This window comes from Acyrthosiphon pisum, chromosome X (assembly GCF_005508785.2).
Source record: "Acyrthosiphon pisum isolate AL4f chromosome X, pea_aphid_22Mar2018_4r6ur, whole genome shotgun sequence".
Classification (NCBI taxonomy): Eukaryota; Metazoa; Arthropoda; class Insecta; order Hemiptera; family Aphididae; genus Acyrthosiphon; species Acyrthosiphon pisum.
The window spans coordinates 57334272-57356872 of NC_042493.1; the positions used below are offsets into that span (position 1 = coordinate 57334272).

The 22601-nt window shown below is 26.6% G+C and overlaps 2 protein-coding genes across 4 annotated transcripts in view; one reads left to right on the forward strand and one right to left on the reverse strand.

Moving 5' to 3' along the window:
- Nucleotides 1–8278, reverse strand: part of LOC100167976 (piwi-like protein Siwi) — a 22917-nt gene extending 14639 nt beyond the window's left edge. The window contains exons 1-4 of one of the 3 annotated variants that reach the window (XM_016804870.2): nucleotides 8206–8278; nucleotides 1743–1942; nucleotides 1642–1681; nucleotides 845–958 (exon numbers count right to left, since the gene is read on the reverse strand). In XM_016804870.2, the coding sequence (XP_016660359.1) occupies nucleotides 845–958; nucleotides 1642–1681; nucleotides 1743–1931 (343 nt within the window). In that variant the 5' untranslated portion in view covers nucleotides 1932–1942; nucleotides 8206–8278. Of the gene's footprint in view, nucleotides 1–844; nucleotides 959–1641; nucleotides 1682–1742; nucleotides 2115–8205 lie in introns of those variants that run through there. The other 2 variants (XM_029487525.1, XM_029487530.1) reach the window with 2 other exon arrangements.
- Nucleotides 8279–10434: 2156 nt separating this feature from the next.
- Nucleotides 10435–20813, forward strand: LOC100163822. The gene is made up of 17 exons (XM_001952108.5): nucleotides 10435–10843; nucleotides 11308–11411; nucleotides 12378–12464; nucleotides 12536–12622; nucleotides 13377–13499; nucleotides 13577–13772; nucleotides 14514–14656; nucleotides 14742–14851; nucleotides 15682–15779; nucleotides 15884–15961; nucleotides 16028–16107; nucleotides 16242–16352; nucleotides 16413–16580; nucleotides 16658–16714; nucleotides 17405–17551; nucleotides 17645–17881; nucleotides 20354–20813. The coding sequence occupies exons 2-17, from the start codon at nucleotides 11325–11327 to the stop codon at nucleotides 20375–20377; spliced, it is 1833 nt and encodes a 610-aa protein (XP_001952143.2). The 5' UTR covers nucleotides 10435–10843; nucleotides 11308–11324; the 3' UTR covers nucleotides 20378–20813.
- Nucleotides 20814–22601: the final 1788 nt, after the last annotated feature.

Consider the following 22601-nt stretch of genomic DNA (forward strand, 5'->3'; position numbering starts at 1 on the left):
TCGGATTTCAATGCATTTGCATTTTGTTTTATGGAATGCTTGACACGATCCTCCCTACTATAAATGTGTATCAATTACATAGTACATAGACCACTTTTTGTTAGAGTGTTTTTATTAGTTTTATTGCTTTGTATGGTATTTTAAACAGATTTAGTGAATTATTTCAGGTTTATTTTTGATGGTCACAAAAAATGATAAAAAAAAAAAGTTAAACCATAGAAATAATGAAAAATAAATAAACCTAAATAATAATAAAAAAAAAGATTAAGTCAAATATTAGAAATAAGAAAGATTTAATTTTTGGTCAATAAAAACTTATTGGAAGTCAAACATAGGTAATTTTTATTTCTAAATATTAGAGAAACACTAATTATTGTACAGTGTGATAAATTTAAATGTCTATTTCACAGTAAATATTTTCATTTATTTTTTTCAGTTATATAATTTTGACAAAATTACATGTAAAAACCCCTATAGGTACACTTTTTTTCCATTTTTAATATTTATTTATATCAACATCAAATTTTTGTTCTTTAAAAATAAAAATATTCAAAGTGAATTAATTTATTTAAAAATATTTTATTAGAGCATTAAAATTTGAATCCTGATCATTTAATATAATTGAAATAATTCAAAATTAATTTTTTCAAAGCCCTTCGAGTAAACATTTTTTCAGTAAAGTACATTTTAACTCTGATACACAATACATTTTTTCTATAAATTATAATTAATTTTTGCAGTGTTGTAACCTTAAATTCTAGACGATTCTCATATAAATGTAAAATATATTTTCTAGATATTACAAAAAATAAAATACAAATTTTATTAGAATATTAAACCTTACCTTGTTTTCCAATAACACCTAATGAAGATTGAGGTCTTACAGGTGTTTTAAAATGTTCCTCAATCTGTCTTCGCCCTCGCATTGCTCCACGTCCTAACGGTACTAGTGCAGCTTCTAAGGAAGTTTTCACAAATATAAAAAAAAAAGTAAGTACTTAACTAAAAGAAAAATTTTTTTTTTTATGAATTTATCTATAAAATTAGTTAAATGAAAACTATTTGTTAAATACTAGCACTAACTAGGTATGTTATGTATAATAATAACAACTTAGCTAAGGTTTATCATAATTAACAATACTGTCTATCTGAACTTGAATTTATAAGACATGAGTTGGTTATATCATTTAGGTATTATTAATTTAACCTTTTCACCGCTCAGTTTTTTCCCTAAATTCTCCTTCTCTGGTCAACTAATTTCAATTTTTATTGTTTTTCATGTTCTTAAATAATAAATTAAGTTGTATTAAACCATATTATGTTAAAAAATAAATATATTTATTGGCTTGATTTTTAAGTTTTAAATTTATACAACCAGGGTACCCAACAGATCCAACGTTGCACCACGTACTATAATTTTAGAAGTGGTGTCATTTTGGATATCAGTAGAAATAATGATGATTTAAAATGTGTATCATTAATACAATAATGAACACAGAAACTTTTTTTTACTGTTAAATTAGTTATTTTTTTACCCATTTTATTTTATGGATAAAGGAACGTAATAGTATGTCTATAGCTAGTAGGTCCATAGCAGTGAAAGGGTTAAACTGACTATATATATAGTCTGTAATATATTACCTGCACACAAATTTTTGAGGCCTTCTGTAATTTGTTGCACCTTAAAAAAAATTGCATATAAATATGTATGTAAATAATATGAAGTTTTAATAGATTCTTACTTCTGCCATAGGGTCTTGTATATGGGCCAAATCATCAACAGATATTCTAGGCTTTGGTACATAATCACCATGCATCCCAAGTCTTGGCCCTAGTAGTCTAGGGGCTCTTTGCTGGGTTATGCCAGTAGGTGGTGCCATTCCAGGGGCTTTTGCACGGGTTTTTCCCCTTGATGGTCTTATGGGTTCCATTTGGAATAATTCTACTAAAATAAAGTTTTAATTTCTATATTATGGTAGGTACAATAATAAAAAGAAACAAAACATATTTGTTGAAAATAATTTAATATTGTATAAAAAGTAGCATCATATTGTGAAATATGAACAACATTGCTGTTATTCCCAAAGTGTGAATCACTTCATAAATATTACAAAAACAAGGGCAATAGGTCACTTGTATATAATATAAGGCCGACTATTAGCATAGTACCTACTGTAGTCAAAAATTATTTGTTGCTTTAGTGGACAATGGTCCATCACAAAACTTTGAGAGTGCGTTTGAAATTTAGGAACAATTTCTCAATATTTACGAACAAAAGTTAGAAGCAAGTTTACATTTTTTTTCAATAAAAGTGTTTTTGTTATTCAATTGAATCGACACATGATATTATGTCGACTCATATTTCCAAAACAGATAATTTGGCAATGAAACTGAAGGCAGAAGGGGAACCAGTTATATGGTTTTGACGTAAATATTAATGATTTTATCTGATATGTATAATAATTTTTAGAGTGCTTGGGACTCTATCCCAGCAGGTGATAAAACAATTAATAATTTAACGAGTAGATTATTAATTAAAAAACTTATAGTACCTTCAACAAAAAAGTACCTACCTATGACAGCGATTGAAAATTAAAAGCTTATATTCTATAAACGTAAACGTACGGCAAATAATCCAAAGAAAAATTGGAAATTTGAAAATAAAAATAAAGCTAACGGAAAACCAGATAATTATTATTTTTGTAATTTACCAGGGCATTGGAAAAATCAATGCGGGAAATACTTGAAAAATCAAAAAGTAAGAAGACACACGGGGGAACAATATTAGCAAAAGTGATAGTGGCAATTGGCAATGCATTTGTAACTGAAACAGTGTTAATACAAACGATATTGAGTAAAGTTGGTTACTTGACTTAGGAGCATCCGATCATATGTGCGGTAAAATAAATTGGTTTTATAATTATTACGTACCTATTGTTTGACAAAACAATTCAAGTATGAATATGAATATGACGATTCAATTTTGTTAGTAGAACTGTAGAAAGAAAGGGTAATATGAAAATACTATCATTTGCAAACAATAAATGGAATAATTATTATTTATTAGACATTTAGACTTACTATTTGTGCCGGAATTTAAGTATAATTTATGTGCGTGTTGTACAGCGTTAGATAAAAGATTAACGCCATCAGATAAAAATAAATGCGCGTTTTCAAGAAACGGAACTGTTTCTGTACAGGTGAAAGACATGGAAAACTATTTAAATTATAGTTCAAAGTGTGGCGCGGTTCGTACACTCAGCTGCGGAAACACTCAGTGTACCTATCGACTGGTACTGCTAGCCCCCGGATGGGTGACCACCAGGGGATTTTTGCAAGCCACAAATACAAAATGTGTTCCGACCACAACCGTTCCTCCCCCCCCCCCTACCAAACAAAAACATCTAATGACTAGTGATGTAAATTTTAAAAATTTTATAATTTATTATATTAATTTCTTATCAAATAAATCTTTTAATATTATATATAGTTGTAGTATATTTAACCTTCATAATTTTATTTTAAAATATGTACTTTTATTACTATTTACCTATTTTAATATAATGTTGTTATTATTCTAATGAATATAATATAGTAAATTCAAAATACAAATCATTTAATATATATAATAATAATATATACCTAAATCAATATATAATATTTAACTCGGTAATAAATGTGCATTTTTATCTTTTATTAAAAATGTTGTATTTTTACTTCAGTATAAATTATGAGTATATAATCGTTTTGTTACAATTATTGATTTTTCAATTTTTAACGGAGATAATTTATTGTTTGATTCACTTTCTCAATTTTACCCAAATTATATTTTTTTTTATTATAAGTTTTTTGTTTGATTCTGACGTTATACTTGTTATAATGTAAATAAAAATGAAACAGTAATTTTGTAAAGTATTTTAAAACTTTATTTAAAATTAAAAAATAATTAATTTAGGAAAAGTACAAAAAAAATAAATTTTCAAAATTTTCAAGCTTACATCTCTACTATAATGACCCTAGTTGCCGGGCTTAACTCAATAAAAAAACAAAAAGTTCAAAGTCATAACATTGAATACCTATAGAAGAACCACAAGTGAATATTGTTATCAAGGACACATTAAAATTATGGCATGATAGGCTAAGTCATAAAAATATAATGTATGTTAATAATATACCTATTTTTATACATTAGAAAAACTTAATATAAGATTAACAAATAACAAAAATCACTTTTTTTGTGATTCATGCATAACCGGTAAACATCATTATGTGGACCAATGGAAAGGGAATCTATTGGTTGGTCAAAATATTTTTTATTATTTAAAGACGATTATTCACATTATAGAATAGTACATTTTATATAACATAAAAGCGAAGTAAAGAATTTAATCGAAACGGCGTAATACATAAAATAAAAACTAATACAGATTTCGAAGTACGATGTAGTGTAAAATATTAATTTGTCAACTATATATAGATGTTTAATGCTGGGTTGCATGAAAAATATATTAGGTAAGTTAATGGATCAATACAATTTAATGGAAATCATTATGGGCCACTAAATCATGTTTAAGGGACAAATAGCACACTATTGATTTAATAAATGTTTAGTGATTATTCATGCAGGCCGACATTAGTGCGTATTATGTAAATAAAAGTTAAAACTATACCTGAATGTTTTAGCGTCTTTTTAAAAATATACAAATGCACTTTACTAAAATAGGTAGCTACACTATGCAGAATGCCAGAATGACTAATGAAAAAACATAAAACGTTCCTTCCACTCCCTCATCATGTACCGTTGAACCAAATTGTTAAGTATGGCTGACAACCATAGATCATACAAAAATATTAATATAATATACTCATCGATGTCACTCATATCTCATTATAGGCACATGGACGAGGGAGGCCGTTAAAAATTTCACTTCTGGGTCCAAATTTGGATGTTACATCGCCACTGACTTTACCCCTATACAGGGTAACTGGGAATATTCCCAATATTTTGGGTCTCAAACAGTGGCGGTCAAATGATTTTGTCATGGGAGGGGATACGGCTGATTACGCATTATTTTATCATTAAAAATATAATTTATGGTTATGTCTAATATCAATTTATAAAATTATGGTAAATACACCTTTATTTATAACTTAGATATCACGGTATTATTTATAACACTGAATCACGGACATTCCCCCCGACCATTAATTTATTCATTTTTAATGCTTAAAATATAAAATATATGCTTATTTTTTTTTTATTTTTTTTTTTTTGAAGTAGTTCAGTGGATCGAACTAATAGATTTATAACCTATTATATTTATGAAAAAAAAAAATGCTTATATTATGTTTTAAATTTAAAAAAAAAAATAATTTCTTATTAAATAATATTGTATTATTAAATTCAATATTATTAGTCAATAATAAACTTTAAAAAAAAAATTGGGGAAAAATGTCCACATCAAAAATATGTCGGCGGGAAAATATCCTACTACACCGAAAACAATCAGGGCCTCTGATTAACTGCACAATGAACAGCCATAGAAAAAATATTACCGCTAAGTCACAACTTGATTTTCTGTAACGATATTGGTGGCCTTACTTATTTTTTCATCCACCGAGCGTTTAGAAGTAGAGTAATTTGCATCAAAATAGCTAGTAATTTTCCTTTTATAGACATAGTAATAAATTATGAAAATGTAAAATAGACAATATAGGTAATCAAAGTCAATATTTCAAAAGACACCGACCGTATAATAGTAAGTAATAGAACTACACGGACCTACAGTAGAAAACACGAGCACGAAAGAGTAAAGACGAATCACGATGATAACTAAATATTATGAGTTATGACAAATAATAAGCAATCGACATTTCAAGTTTTCAAACAACTAATGACTTGGTATAAAAAAAAAATACGTAATATTGTAAAATATACCTACCAATCGCACTATCGCCCGTATGGGCCAATGTTCTGGGAAAGTGTAGAGCTAGTTGTTATTGAGAATTCTCGATGATCGAGTGGGATAATTCCCATATAAGATTTTGTGTAAACAACTAAATATTAATAATAATAATAATAATATCCTAGTTCCTAGATATGAGTCTAGATAATAATATAGTCATGTCATATAAACACGTATAAACATATCCCGACAATCTGTGGAAATTTACAATATTTGATAATTTGTTTTTAGAAAAAAATAGAACAAAATTTAATGCATTATAGAATATAGGTACTTAATTATAAATTGTTATAAATATTGAAAAAAGTTCATGGGGGGGATTTATCCCTCTCATCCCCCCCGTTTGACCGCCACTGGTCTCAAAGTCAAAATTTCGGGCAGTTCCATTTTCCTCCAAAAACGAGATACCGTTTTCCTCCACAAAAAAAGGTTCGTTTCTATTTTCCTCCTCATTTATTTAGACGGAAATATTGATAATATTTTCATCCAATATTTTAGCCAGTGTTGTAGTATTACGTTTCGTATTGTAAAGATAAAGTAGGTAAGGCTAGGATCCAGGGCTTGCAAACGTTATAATAACGTTATAGTTATAACATTATATTTGACAAAAAAACGGTTGAAATTTGTAAACGTAATTATAAGTTATAACGGAAACCGATAATCAAAGATAATTAAATACCGCAAAACAAAACATAACGATTAACAAAATATAGGTATTATAGATAATCAAATAAAACATATAACGCAAAACGTAATTTATAGAATATTATTAAACGAAAAATAACTCAAAACGAAATATTTTAAAATCTATTTATTTAAAAGGTCTATTGGTTTGGTTTTGTAGAAACGTTTATATCATGCGACAATCTAAGAATTGATTATATTATATTTCGTATCCGGGCCATAATCTACCCGAATTAGTTATTATTTTTAAATTTTATAGGTATTATTGTATTAACATCGGTATTGACACTATTTTAAATAACGATAAACGCAAAACTTGTATAATGTTTTGCATAAGCGTGTCTACGGTGGCAGCCTAGGGTGCCTGGACTGTCCCTGCAATTTTTGAAAGGTGCCGGTCTACCGAGTTTTAAATCTGAATGGTTACAACATTCTTTTTTTTTTAAAACTTGATTTTCGGTGGGTATCGTTATAATTACCATTTACTTACAAAGATTGATTTCCTGACTACCGAAATCGGAAAAGCCTACTATAAAGACTTGAGACAGACTACGAAGGTACAGTACGCATCTAGGTATTATTGATATTATTGTTGTATTATTTTTGGTTTGTAGCTAGGTGGGTGGTGTAGGTAATCCAAGGCTGCTAATACCTGAAGTTACTGTAGATTATTATTATAAATAGATAATTTAGACTTTTTTTAAATGATGTAATTATTTCATTGTGTAGGGGGGGGGGGCTTAAAAAAACACGGCTTTGGGTGTATGGGGATTTTTTCAGTTCACTAATAAGGTAGCGCCGGTAATTAGCTAGGCTGTCCCTGCCGATGAAGTCTAGTCACGCCTATATGACGTTTTAGTTCTAAATAATGATAAACGCAAAAATCGCGTAACGTAACAGAATTTTTTTCAAATGCAAGCCCTGCAATAGGATCACATTTTCGGTTGATACATTCTGGTATCGGCTATATATATATATATCAGCTGTCGATTAAGCCTAATAAAGAATATATTTATTTTTTTTTTTGATATTATGCATAAATTATTTATATTAACGATTTTATTATTTTATTTATTTATTGGAGGAAAATAGACAGTGGAGGAAAATGGTATCTCGTTTTTGGAGGAAAATGGCTACGGCTGAAATTTCGATATCAGATCTGAGATCACTAACATAGTTCACAGCAGTGTTATACGTTGAAGGCGCTGCCATGCGCCAATACGTAGTACCCACGGACGGGTAAATATATTTTATTCTATAGAGGACGGTTAATCATTGACCCTCGTTGTCTACTATTTAGATTTTTAATGCCGGGTTGCATAAAAAGTTTATTAAATTTATGGATCAATAAAGTTTAATGGACCAATCATTATTATTTATTAGCCGTTAAATCATGTTTAAGGTACAACTAGCACACTATTGATTCAATAAATATTTAGTGATTGTTTGTGCAGCCCGGCATTAAAGCTTATTATCATTGATTATACATAGTATAATACTATAATACTAGTATGTATAATCAATGGTGTTATGTAATTAAAATTTAAAACTATACCTGAATGTTTTAGCGTCTTGTTAAAAATACACAAATGCACTTTTGTAAAATACACTAGGTATGCAGAATGCCAAAATGCTAATAAAAATGTTCCTTCCGCTCCTTCGACATGTACCGTTGAACCAAATTGTAATGTATTGCTGAGTGCTGACAACCATAGATCATACAAAAATATTAATGTAATATACTCATCGATGTCACTTTCGAAATTGTGATCGAATATACGGGTTACCTTCTTATGGTCTTTGTATTCAAGATTTTCTTTATATTTTATTTTCTTTGTTTTCTTAGGTATACAAAATTTTATATATTTGTACTTAACAAATTGTTCAATTACCTATGTCAGTTGATGACATGTCACATGTTATTTTCCAATATTTTATATTGTTAAATTAATGAAACGGTCTATATTCGTTTGCTGTGACACTAGTACATTATGACCCTTATTATGGCCCTAATAGGCCCTTAGACACTAATAATTACTGTATAGAAAAGCACCCACCTAGCATTTGCCCGCCTATTTTTATGATAAAAATGGATTATAAATTTATAGTATAAATAGTTAAATATGAAATTATAATTAAGATTTCAAATATACTAATATTTTTAAATAGGTGTTTATTTTATCCGTGTTATTTTTTCTTTGGTCTTTTTTACCGATGACCTCTATGACTATATATAAATAATATCATAAAATAGTTACGGCTTGGATAACATTTTGTGTTTATGAATATTATAATGTTAAATAAAGTTTTAAAGTTTTCCCAGTTTAAGCAGTTTGGTGGCGGAATCCACTAAACTAAATGTTAGATCTCCCCATGAATTTTTTTTCAATATTTATAACAATTTTTATTAAGTATATTCTATAATGCATTAAATTTTCTTCTATTTTTTTTTCTAAAAACAAATTATCGACTATTGTAAATTTCGACAGAATGTCAGAATATGTTTATACGTGTTTATAAGACATAATTACATGACTTTATTATTATTTTTTATCTAGACTCATATCTAGGAACTAGGGTATTATTATTATTATTAATATTTAGTTGCTTACACAAAATATAATATGGGAATATTATGCCACTCGATGATAGAAAATTCTCAACAACCAGCTCTACACTTTCCCAGAACATTGGCTCATACGAGCGATATTGCGATCAGTAGGTATATTTTACAATATTACGTAGCTCCAGCCCCAGGTCATTATTTGGTTGAAAACTTTAAACATTGATTGCTTATTATTTATCTTAACTCAATAACTCATAGTATTTAGTTATCACCGTGATTCGTCTTTACGAAATAGTCTTTTTATTAAGTGTTTTCTGCTGTGTCCGTGTAGTGTATTAAAGTGTATTACTATTAGGTATACGGTCGGTGTCTTTTGTAATATTGACTATTTTTTCTATTTTACATTTTCACAAAAATACTATGACTATGGATTTTTAATATTTTTCAAATGTCATTGTAACAATATATTAGAAGCCTTGTATTAAATTTTCAAGATATATTATTCAACAAATAAAATTTTATTGACATATTTTATAGAAATAAAAACTAAAAAAATTTAAAACTGAAAATGTTCGTGAACAGGTCAAAACAAATCAATATTTGTTGAAAATTTTTTCGTGTATAGAAAATGCTAATATAATATATATATATATTCAATTTCATATATCTACGGTCATCTGTTTTAGAGTTACATACAAAATTCCTGGTTTTCCTAAATTATTTTTTTGTTTTTCTCAGTGCTTTTTAAAATGACTGGGAATTTTCTCCCCAATGCACCAACAATATTCACTCTCCCATCGAACAAGATACTGAAGTTGAAAATCAAAGCATTATTTCGACTACTTATCGTGTAGGTAAACACACAAAAAACACACATAATTTTAAAACCAATACATTCATCGCTCCGCTCAGTATATAAAATTGTCTAATTATTAGGTATTTTGAAACGAATCAATTAAAATATAGATTAGTAGGTTTTAATGAGTAACTAAATCTATTCGGATAATGACTATGGACTAGGACGTTTTAAGACAGCTTATGTAAATGAAGCTGGTCGTCAATTAAGACCGTACGTTTAGAAAAGGTGGCTGTCGGTGTTCTCCACCATTTCATAAAACCTACCGATTACCGCGCAACGATAGCCACGTAAGATAACCACAGCGCTGATACGAGTATTGTTTGTTATTTTCTCTTTCGTTTTGATAACGACAATTAATTACAGTGATAAGCGGCGGCTTGTTGGTTTAATATTATGTATTATTTAAGTCATGTAAGTTAGTTAAGCCGTGATGATATTATTATAATTATTTATTATTCAAATTGTATTGTTCTTGTCAAACTCGCGAATTTACACTCGCCAGGTTTGACTGGTCCGTCGCGATAAATCGTAACGATCGTTAGACCGCCCGGTTTTGGTTTTCCCGGCCTCACGAAATTGTTCGTTTGTCTCAAGTCTAAACGGTGGTCGACGTCGGTGCCTGCCTGAATTTGTTAGAGCAACCTTTCACGATCTCTCGTCTCTCACAGGTTATAAAATGATTCGCGAGCCCTTTTCTGAAAACTACAAAACTTCAGGGATCCAGTGCTAGTTTAAATTGTGTTTTGTACTCCGTTCCTAGGTCGACACGTAAGTATACTGTTGTTATGTGGTTCTATTGGATGCTCTACATGGGTGCTCATTTGTGTGTTTTTTTCAAACTTTTTAAATACTTAAATATTCAATACGGTATTTTGAATACTTTTTACAAGTATTCTTAGTACAGTATTCGGAATACTCTTTTTTTTATGTACTTTCTTATACTCTTATATATTACTAGGTAATTATTACTTGTTAACTATATTTATTTGAATATAATTTATAATTAATAGATATCCATATAGGTGTGTATTATCGAAAGTGTATGTTCATTTATAAACACAGAAATGAAAAAATAATATTTTTGTTATTGAAATCTAAATGAACTAAAAAAAAAATATTCTTAATACTTTTTTTTAATTATTCGGAATATGTATTTGAAATACTTTTAAAAAATATTTTACCCAAGTCTGGACGTGTAGTAGGTACCTATTAATGCCAATTTTTTCATCTAGAAGCCACAAGCTATATTATGTCGGATACGGATTCCATCAAAACCGATAAATCGCAATCAGATCTGCAGCAGAAGTATGATAAATTGGCCATGGAGTTTGCCAAAGTAAATATATCAATGTGTTTGACATTAAAACTAAAAATTAGTGTGTTTGATAGAGGTTTTGTAACAGTGGCGTGCAGTGGTATTGAAGCTTGGTAAGCGCCAAGAAAAAAACCATACAATTATTATTTAAAAAGAAAACTTAAAATTAACCATCGAGAATAAAAAGAATTAACAATTATTAAAAATTAAATAATAACTATTTGTATATATTGAACAGGTAATATTCTGTGATGGAAGCTTATGCCTTGTGTCCGCGTACAACAATATTAACATTATTATATTGTTTAATTGTACTTAAAAAAAAAAAATTTTGGATTATCGAAAAATCTGTTTCTAAAAGTATTTATATTTGCTCAATGCAACGTCCAATTATTGAATAAAACCGTGATCAACCCGTCTAACCGTACCCGATTATGACTACTCCAATAATACAAGCTGGATAATCGAAATCCTGAGTACTTCTATCAATATATTGCTTACCTAAATAACAAAATAATTATATTTCATGATTTCTTTTTTATAATTTTTAATATAATATAATACATATAATGGAGTATATTATATCTAAAATACTACCTATATTATTACATGAAATATTTCCAATTGACATTATATATAAATTTAATAAGTTTAATTTCCTTCCTTTTTAAGTGGGCATGCGGCGTTTACCTAGTTTGCCCTGGCTGCACACCATTTTTATGTTGCTATGTTTTCTATGTACATTTCTGCTAATTAATATACCTATTAACGACTATGGCGGAGAAACCACAGTGGGAAAATTATACATTATTATTTTGGTGAAATATTATTTTATAAGAAATATATTTTTGTTGTATTAAATATTAGAGTTAAGCAATAGGTTTGTAATAAATAATAATTGATGTTAAAAACATTAGTTATTAAATAAATAATGTATTTACCATCAATAAATTATCATTTTATTTACCTAAAATTATATATTTGTAGGCCAGAATGCAATTGAATGTTTTGAAAAAAGCTTATACTGCAAAAACATCAAAATTGGACCAAAGGAGTATTGAATCTCTGGACCAAGTATGCAATTTGTTTTAAATAAATTTTAATATTATGATAATTTATTTATTAATTTTTCCTACTATAATTAGTTTGAAAGCTGTAAATATGATACAATGTCAACAAGTAGTTCGGAAATTCAAGAGAATTTTAACAAAACAAGTCAAGTAAATTCTAAAGTAAGTTTTTTTTTATGTTTATCATAAATGTTATTACATTATTATAATCATTGTAATTTTGTAGTACATATTATTATGTATTACATTTTTTCTTGTCTAAATTAGACATGGTTAATGAATTTTTGAGTAAAGAGGCATTCACAACTTAATGTGTTATAATATTATACAGTGCAATTTACTCAACTTAAAGATATACATATTAAATATAAACAGTATGATAACAGTACAACAAAATACCTTGTAAACATATTTTTATTCATAAGTACTACATTCACAGTATTTTATATTATTACCATCTTACATTGAACAATCATCAACTAGGAATGATTAATTGTAAAAGGCCTTTAACCCACTGGCTTATCATTGGTTAATTGTGATCAATTTCTGGTTTCTAAAATGGTATGAATGTTTTAATAATACCTGTAGCACTTTCTAGTTAAAAGTTCTTACCTAACTATTATATTAACAAAGAATAAAATAATACCAGTAGGTATTTTACATTTATTAAAATCCATTTAGATGGATCGTATTTGTGTAAAAAATATTTAATGTATTATGTTATAAAAAAAATATAGATTATCATTTGGAAGGTTATAAAGTTACATCAGTAGATCACATTATTCATACTTCTATTAAATTCTTAATGCTGTAAAAATAAAAATAAATTGTGATTTTGTATTTAACATTTAAATATTATTTGCATTATACCTACATTTATTTTTGTGATTTATATTTATAATTGCTTAATTTAAAGGTAAAAGGAGCAGATGATTTTAAATCCAAGGATGTGCAGTTCTTGAGACAAGATATCAACTCAATGCACCAATTTATACAACGTGTATTAGACTCCACAAATTCAAATCAGCTTGATTACAATGTTTGTACATTTTTTATCTAACTTAATCTAATCTAATTTAATAGTATCTGTAACCATATTTTTATATTTATGTTTAGCTCATTATGTCAGAAATTGAGCACTGTAAAGGCATACAAAATAGTTGTCCGAATAATTTTTGTGAAGTACTCAATGAAGAATTAACAGCATTAAAATGTTCTGTTACTGCTTGTTTGTACAACATATTATATAATAAACTCGAGTCTAGAACTAAAATAAGCACTGAAGATTCTCGCCTCATTTATCCTAATCATTGTAAGTATATTTACAGTTAAAAGTATTATAAGTATAATTAAAAGAATTAAATTAAATACATCTAATTTTTATTTTGTTTAAAAAAATATTAATACAGTGGCAAAGCTAACTATGAGACAAACAGATATTTTCTGCACAAGTTATTGCATTTATGCATTATTTAAAATGTTTAAACAATATACATATATATATATATATATATATATATTATATAAACTAATATTATATATTTAAATGTATAATATGAATAAATAGATTATCAGTCTGGCTGCATTGTGACGTGCCAAAACCAACAAAAATGTTGCTAGCTGAGACAATACATGTAGTCTTGCATACTATTAGCCATAGGGTATTTGGTGTGTGTAACGAGTGCCTGAGAATGGGAGTACTTGTGCAAGGATGTAAAAGATATATGTATAACAAATATTTAATTATAATAAGTACATTTATATTTATAGCAGATTGGCTTTTTTTGTGGAACCTGTGTAATGTTATATGCACTCTTCTAACTCCTTATCAATAAAAATGTGAACAAACTATACTGTATACTGTATATAGTATAATATAATACGTATAATTTATTATCTGTATTATTATTTTTAGTTATTACATAAAAAATATTTTAACACTTGAAAAAAAAAAAATGTTGATTTGTCCATCCTAATCCTAAACCCAAGCTATATAGTACTATATATATACTAATTTATATTTTTGTAATTTGTATACATTTTGTATTTCTAGATTGTTTGGACAATAACTATAAATCTGACGAAGACAGATTACAAAAAGTTTTTGTTGCTTTGGTTCTCCATTTTTTTCTTTCTTTTATTATAAATCTTAATGATGTCTTGGAAGATTTGCTCAAAGATATTAACCCAAAAGATGTTTGTATTTACATTTATTATTGATTGTTGGATATAATAGTATTATTATATAGTTTTGAACTAATATAAAAAATTTTATTTTCAGGCTTTCCGTGTCTTACAAAAAAGTATTAAACCATTGACAAATAAATTACATAGTAATTCTCTGGTATTGGAAAAAATTCTAACTTACAGTGCTGATTTAAAAACATTTAAGTAAGCATAAATTAATACATTATTACTCTTAGTGTTACATACAATTTTTGAATTTTGTCATTATTAAAACTGATGACATTGTATTGTTATATATTCTATAATATAGAGAAAATAAAATTTGCCACATTGTGCTGAATATTTTCCTATGTTTTTAAGATTAGATAAGGAAAATGTGATCACAATAAATATTAATTAAAATATATTCATCAATGTTAATACTATCATACAAATAATAAGTAAAATAAAAACATAAATATTATCAACTTATCCTAAGGAAACTAAATTAAACAACTTAATTTAAATATAAGTTAAAATAATATTGTAAATAAAATGTAAATATAATTCAAACTATAAATTGGCCTTAGCTGCCGATGTTATTCGGATCAATAATAAAAAAAAAATAATAATAAGTATATTATATTGATTTGCAGTGGCGTGGCGAACGGTAATTTCAGAGGCCTCGGCCTCTGAAATTTTTCTTAAATAGAGGGGTGGGTGGTAGCCAGTGGGTCCTCTAGTAAATTTAATATGATATTCTCAATAGGTAGTCAATAACGATCTGAAATATAACTTGTTATATTACATTAGTCATTAATACATTATTATGCATAACTACTTGGGATATTTGTAACTGGCCTCTGGAAAATTTTTAGTTCGCCACACCACTGTTGATTTGTACACAAATTTGTTAATGGTTAATTTTTTGTTATATGGATTCAACAATAAGTGGTCAACAAATTGTTAACAACTAAAATTACTAAATTACATCTAATAATAGATGAAAATAATAAATCAATGTGCAATGTAGCAATTGTATTGTATTTTTTTAGATTTGATTCTCAACACATTGTTATGGAAAATATTTTGTTATTCATATCAAATAAATATATTGAATGTGTTAATTCTATTAAAGAATTCATAAAATCAGGTAATGTATTCTACTTGAATTTTTATTTTAAGTTTACAATAAAAATTTTTTGTATTGTTCCTATAGTTAATTGTATATTAATTGTTTATTTTTTTTTTTTATAGATAATACTGTTAACATTGATTGTTCAGCTTTGCGTCAAAACATAATATCGTTTATGGCATTAAAGTTTCCTATTGGAGGTATTTAAACATTTATAAAATATATTACTTTAAATTATATGTGATTTTAATTTATTTAATTTACAGAGTTAGTGAACTCTGGTGAATATTTGGATCCTACCAATATAACCAAGAAATTGGATGGTGCTTATGACACAGTACATACTGTAAGTAAAACAATATTTCTAATATGATAAATCAAATCTAAAATGTTCTTTACATTATAAACATTTTCTTCAATGTACAGTTTAATTATTATTTTTACTCTCGAATTTCTATTCAGTCTGTGTACATTTTATAGCTGTTACGGGCCATAAATATATTGGAGTTTGAATATTTATATAAATATAGCCAAGTGGATATGCACTGGCATATGAGAAATCCACTATTGCACGTGAAACATTCAAAACAAGTAACAGTTATAATTAGTTTTAGTTTTTAACTGTTTTTACAATCATCAAACTATTTTCAGGCTAAAGAAGAATTAAATTCAGCATCAATTTCTCAAAATAGCTACAAAAGTATTATTCATGTTTATAACGAAAAATTAAATGAAGAGATGAACAGGTCATTATCATTAGAACAAGAAAAAATCCATTGGGAAAATGAGTATAAACTTTTATGTAAAAAAAAGGAAAGTGTAAGTATACTTAACAGATTGTTATAAGAAAATAAAAGTTTGATTTTATTATACTAATTTCCTAAATATTGTGATAGGTACCATATAAAGACAAATATTCTGCAAGTTCGGAGGCATTTGCGGTGGAAAATGAAGTAAGTAATACAATTATAATAATATATGTAATTATATACTTAAGAGTAATTTTATAACGCAGTCATACTTTTCAATCTGTAACTAATGTTATATTTTATAACATATGTAACCTATTTTTGGAGGCTTTTCATAGTTTTCTGAAAACTACGCCAATCGTTTAAATTTAAACAAATTCACACAATAGATATTTATAATTTTTATGTATTTTTCTTTTACCAACAGTCGATGAGATGTGCGACCTGTTGGCTTTCGTTGAATTTTAAATTTAAATTAAATATTTTATATTAACATAGACCATGGCTCAAATATACAAGGTTATTGTACATAACCTATATTGTTATCAAACAAAAATAAAATGGCAGCGTAAGTGTATATAGTACAGTCTATATCTTAGTATATAATATTTATCATAGTATAGGTTGTCCTCTTACGCTGCCGTTTTAATTTGTTAATGTGATAAAATGATGTAGTGGAGGTACTATTGTAATAACCTTGTATATTTAAGCCATGTCATAGACTTTATACTTAATAAGTCCATGTTTGTGGTAGAAAATATCACATTTATTAATGATAAAGTAATTACAATAATAATTATAATATAATATTTTTTTTTTTTTTAATAATAATGATAATTTTAGTATTTACTCATTATGATTTATTTTAATCAATTATATATTGTTGGTTTACAGTTGGGAAAATGCGAGTCGGGTTTTCAATTTAATGATGGAGTAATGGAGAGAGAAAAAGAACTCAAATGTTATTTTGAAAAGAAAATTAACAATTTGATTTCCACGAATAAAGAATTATCCAGCCAAAGCAATGCTTACGCTATGGAGGTTAGCTCGCGTATATTATTATTCTGTTTATATGCCAATCATTCTTTGTCGACTAAAATTTCATGTATTTTTGATATATTTAAAATTATATAGATCACCGCATTGAAAACACGACTGGACCATAGCATATTTGTGCGTAACGATCTGGAAATAAAGCTACATGAGGCATCAGAACACATTGATGATCTGAAAGAGGAATTTCACTTGACATCTACCAATTACGAGTCACAACTCAGAGCAATGACCGAACATTTGGCTAGTTTAAACGAGACGGTTGTGTTAGAGCGACGACATATAGACGATCTTAACAGTCAATTGAAAATGAAAGCAGTGAGTTAAATTCAAAATCCTTGATATAATTATTAGGGTTTTGAGGCTTTACATACTTGCAAAATTATAATGAAAATATACACAAAAAATTTAATTTGATGCCAATTTTTTTCATAATTCTGGATTTAAAATATAAATTACATATTTGCATAATTTGTAACTTTTAGATTCTGAGCGATGAATGTATTGATTTCAGAATATGTTTTTTTATGTTTGTCATAACCTTTTGGCAAAGTAAAAATGCTTTAATTTTTTTAAAGTTAAAAAGTAAAAAAATTCTAAGTAATTTTCTATAAGTTTAGGGAAATACCAAAAAAAAAAACTAAGACCAAACTGGATTTTGGTGAAAATTGATTGGTTTTTATGGTGTAACTCAAAAACATATAACCTGTAGGTACTTAAATATTCATTAAATATATATACGACTGTTGTCCATACAGGACGAATTTTCAAATAATTTTAACCAATTTGAGCTATTTAATGGCAAGAAAATGTTTTATTTGGTCTTTTATACTACTATAAAACTACTGTACTATTAAGTACTTCATAAGTTGTTATTAAAGTATTACTCAGTGTACTTTAAAACAATGTAGAGCGTAAATCACAGTAATTTTTTTATGAAAGTCTGAAGTAAATGACTTACGAATAACCTTAGATACCTACTTGAAATATTCACCAAATGTCTATGTTTTTTTTTATACAAGCATTTGAAATTTTAACTTTGACATAATTCATCAAAATGTATAACATTTTCTTAAGCTATTACCTATTTATACCAGAAACGGCATAAACTCATTGTTCTATGGTAAGGTGGTGTTGACTCAAAAGTTATGAACAATAATAGAGTTTGATAGAATATACATTATTAATAATATAATAATTAAATCTTAATAAATATAAAAGATGCTATGTTTTTGCAAAAATTAAATCAACCTACTGTTATACTAATATTAAAGTAAGTTAGGTACTTTAACAACAACAAAAAACAGATCTTGAAATATACTTGATAAGGGTAAGAATCCATCTCTGATTAAAATTGTTTTTTTTTTTATTCAATAATACTATACCACATTGCATTCAAATTTACACATCCATACAATGGCCCACCCAACACCTACTGTACAGCAGACCGACATCCACTATTTTAAAAAGTTTAAAGAAAAATAAAAAAATTTATCAAAATGAAAAACAATTTTTTTTGGTAAGACTATAAAATAGACTACTGCTTATTAATCAATTGGAATTAAAACACGGGCAGACATTTTGGATTATTTCTTTAGTAGTATATTCAAATTATAAATGAGAAAAAGAAGATAAAATCAAACTAAAATCTTGATGATTTCAAACAAAACAATTGTTGAATTGTAGGCTTGAGCAGGGCTTCAAAACGTTATTATAACGTTATAATTTATAACGCTAATAAACGGAAAAAAAATAGAAAAAAACATAAACGAAATACAATAAAACAAAAAACGAAAAAAAATTGAATAACATTTAACATAATATGTCATTAATCATAATTCATGATTAAAAATAAACAATAAACGTATTTGTAACGTAAAAAAATTGCATAAAACGTTATTTGAAATAACGTTCGTGATTTTTTTTTACATTGAGCCCAATATAATTTTTTTTTTAAATCTTATAGCTATGAACAATTCAAAGTTGGCTAGACTGTGTTGACAATAATTTATATTTTCCGAATTATTTTATGGTAGGTTTATTTATAAATATTGAATTCATTACTTTATAATAAAATATTTAATATTCAACTAATAATAAAATTATTATCCGTTTATGTTTGATTTAATTGGTGAAAAAATGCGGGCGTGTTATTTGGAGTATAATTTGATATAATTTCAAGTTGCTATTGTTGTTTAGTTAGTTGTAGATTTGTCGTCAAATTGTCATTAACTACCTTTCGTCTAATCGTCTATGGTGTATACCTACTTAATAGTTTAACTGATAAAGGTTAACTGATCAGTTAGCTCCTTGCTAAAAACTCTAGGAAGATTTAAAATAGGTAATGTAACCTGGCCAACAAATTCTACTTATTTCATAATTCTTAAATAACAGTGTGGATAATTATGGCACAAATAACATTAGAATTTATTATAAAAAAAAAAACAATTCCTTATTTATTTTTAAATTGTAACGTTTAACAAAAACAAAAAATTAAAATAACGTTTAAAAACTGAATAACGTTAAACGGAAAAAATCAAATAACGTTTCAATGTAAAATAACGTTAATCATTAAAATTGCGTATAACGTTATAAAGTACAATAACGTTAAACACTAAAATTGTATAACGTTTAAATATCCAAAAACGGAAAAATGATATTTTATTTTAGAATTTAAGCCCTGGGCTTGAGTGCTAAATATTTTAACGAGTAGACTTAAAATGTGTAATCAACAAATGTACACAATTTTGTAAAACTTCATCCAAATAAATAAAACATTTTTTTTTCTAGGGTAAAAAGAAGTCTTCCAAGTGAACATAACATCATCAGTATTAAGTATATATAACCATTTAATTTTATAAAAAAATATATAATAATTTATTGATAGTTTTCTATGTTATTTAATTAATTTCTTATAATAGTATATTGTAATAGTGTTTTGTACAAATGATTATTTTAATCGTATTTATCATAATCTCGCCTATCAATGTTAACATATTGTGATATATCAATAATTTATAATCTTTAATAGTGCTGTACCCTATTGAATAATTTTCATATTTATTTATTATTGTCAACTATAACTATTATATTATATAAACTATGTAAACATATTTATATTAAGTTTAATGTGTATTGAGTGTATACAAAATGTATCGAATAACCTATGTACAATATTATATGTCATATAGTATACCTTATACCTATGTAATGTATAAGTTTAACTATTATAGTTAATAATATTTCCATATTTATCTATGTATCAACATTATTCAGTTCTTTTTGGATATATATACATTTTTTTTAAAAATAATTCTTAAATACCTACCCATTAAAATATATAATATCTACCTTAAATATATATTCTAATGTCTTTATTATAATGTAGTAGGTTATAGGTATGTATTCAAACTTGAAGATGTGGTGCGTATATGACTCACTATATTGTTCAAAGCTGTACAAGTTACCCAGTAGACAATTTTTTTAAAATAGTTTCAGTTATGTCATCCTAAAAAAAGTTAACTATTTTATTTTAATGTTATTCAAAAATATAAATGGAATTAGTAACTAAGTTAAGTTACACTTTTTCATGTAAATATTAAGTAAATTTACTTAAGAAGTCTGGTGCCGGTTTTTAAAATTTTCCGCAATTCTATAAAGTTTAAAAATTAAATTTTATATTTTAGTTGCCCCTTTAGTTATAATACTTTTCAACTAATCTACTGCCCTATACCTTTTTTTTTTTGTAGGGGGGTTGATAGGGTGTATTATATTGAAAAAAATGACTTCACAGGAATAATTGTCAGGCCTTGTAGAATTTTTGGATTTTGATACCTATCTATTTTATTATTTGAAAGAAAATGACATCCTACAAACCGCATCAATTTCCATATTTTTATTTTATTTCAAATAATGGTATAATATAATTTGTAAAAAAACCTTTAAAATTGTATTATTTTTGAGAATATATTATAAAGTTTGAAATTAAAATGTCAAAAAACAGAGTTTCATACGACCTGTAAAATATTACCATCTAATGGTTTAAAAAAAAAAAAAAAATATGGTTGATTCTACAGAACAGGATCATTATTCATGAAGAGCGTATTTTTGTGTACAATATTTGGCACAGGGCTTAAGGTTGAAAGTTACTTTTGTAACCTATACTCAAGAATCAGGATACAAATAAAAAAAAACCATTTATGTATTTCTTTTGAAAATTTTTGAAAATATATTATTATTTTTTGATTAATACAATGTGTTGGATCAAATCTATCAAATTTTTTACAATTATTTATTATTATTATTATTATTATTATTATGCCGTAAAAAACACTAAATAGACTTAAAAATATAGAAATATATTAATATATAAATTATATTTTTTCCTCAGACTTGCATCAGCATAGACTTGGATAACTAAAATAAATTATGCAATATGCATATACTCACAAAATGTTTAAGCAATTTACAGTTTCAACGTGTATTTATTGTGTATAAATGTATAATTTATTATAGTGATAGGGAATTTCAATTTTTTAGAAGTAGCAATCACAACTGTTATTGCTGTAATAGCCCTAAAGGTACCCAAAAAATAATGGTGCAAATAGCAATTATTGCTAACTCATTACTATTTACCAATAATATTCAACTATAAACATTTTGGAAACTTCTACCTTATTGCATCAACTGTTGTATTTGAAGAAAAAGATAATTTAAGAAATTAAAAACAGAAAGTAAAGAATATTAAATTGTTTAGTTAAAATTTCCACAAAGTTATAATCGATTATTCTTCAAACAATTTTTGTTATTCTGTTGTAGGTAGGTAATTCAATAAATACATTGAAACATTATGTATGTTTCAATGCCTGAATTCTCATAAAATAATAAAATATAAATACTAAATGGTTATTTTTTATAGCGCCATGCCCGGAGTGGCTAAACCGCATGGAATTGGAAGTTGCCATGTTCTTCTGATATTCTGCTGTGCCGTAAGGTTGTACCTATATTTTAGTCACTTAGTGGATAGTATTTTTAATAA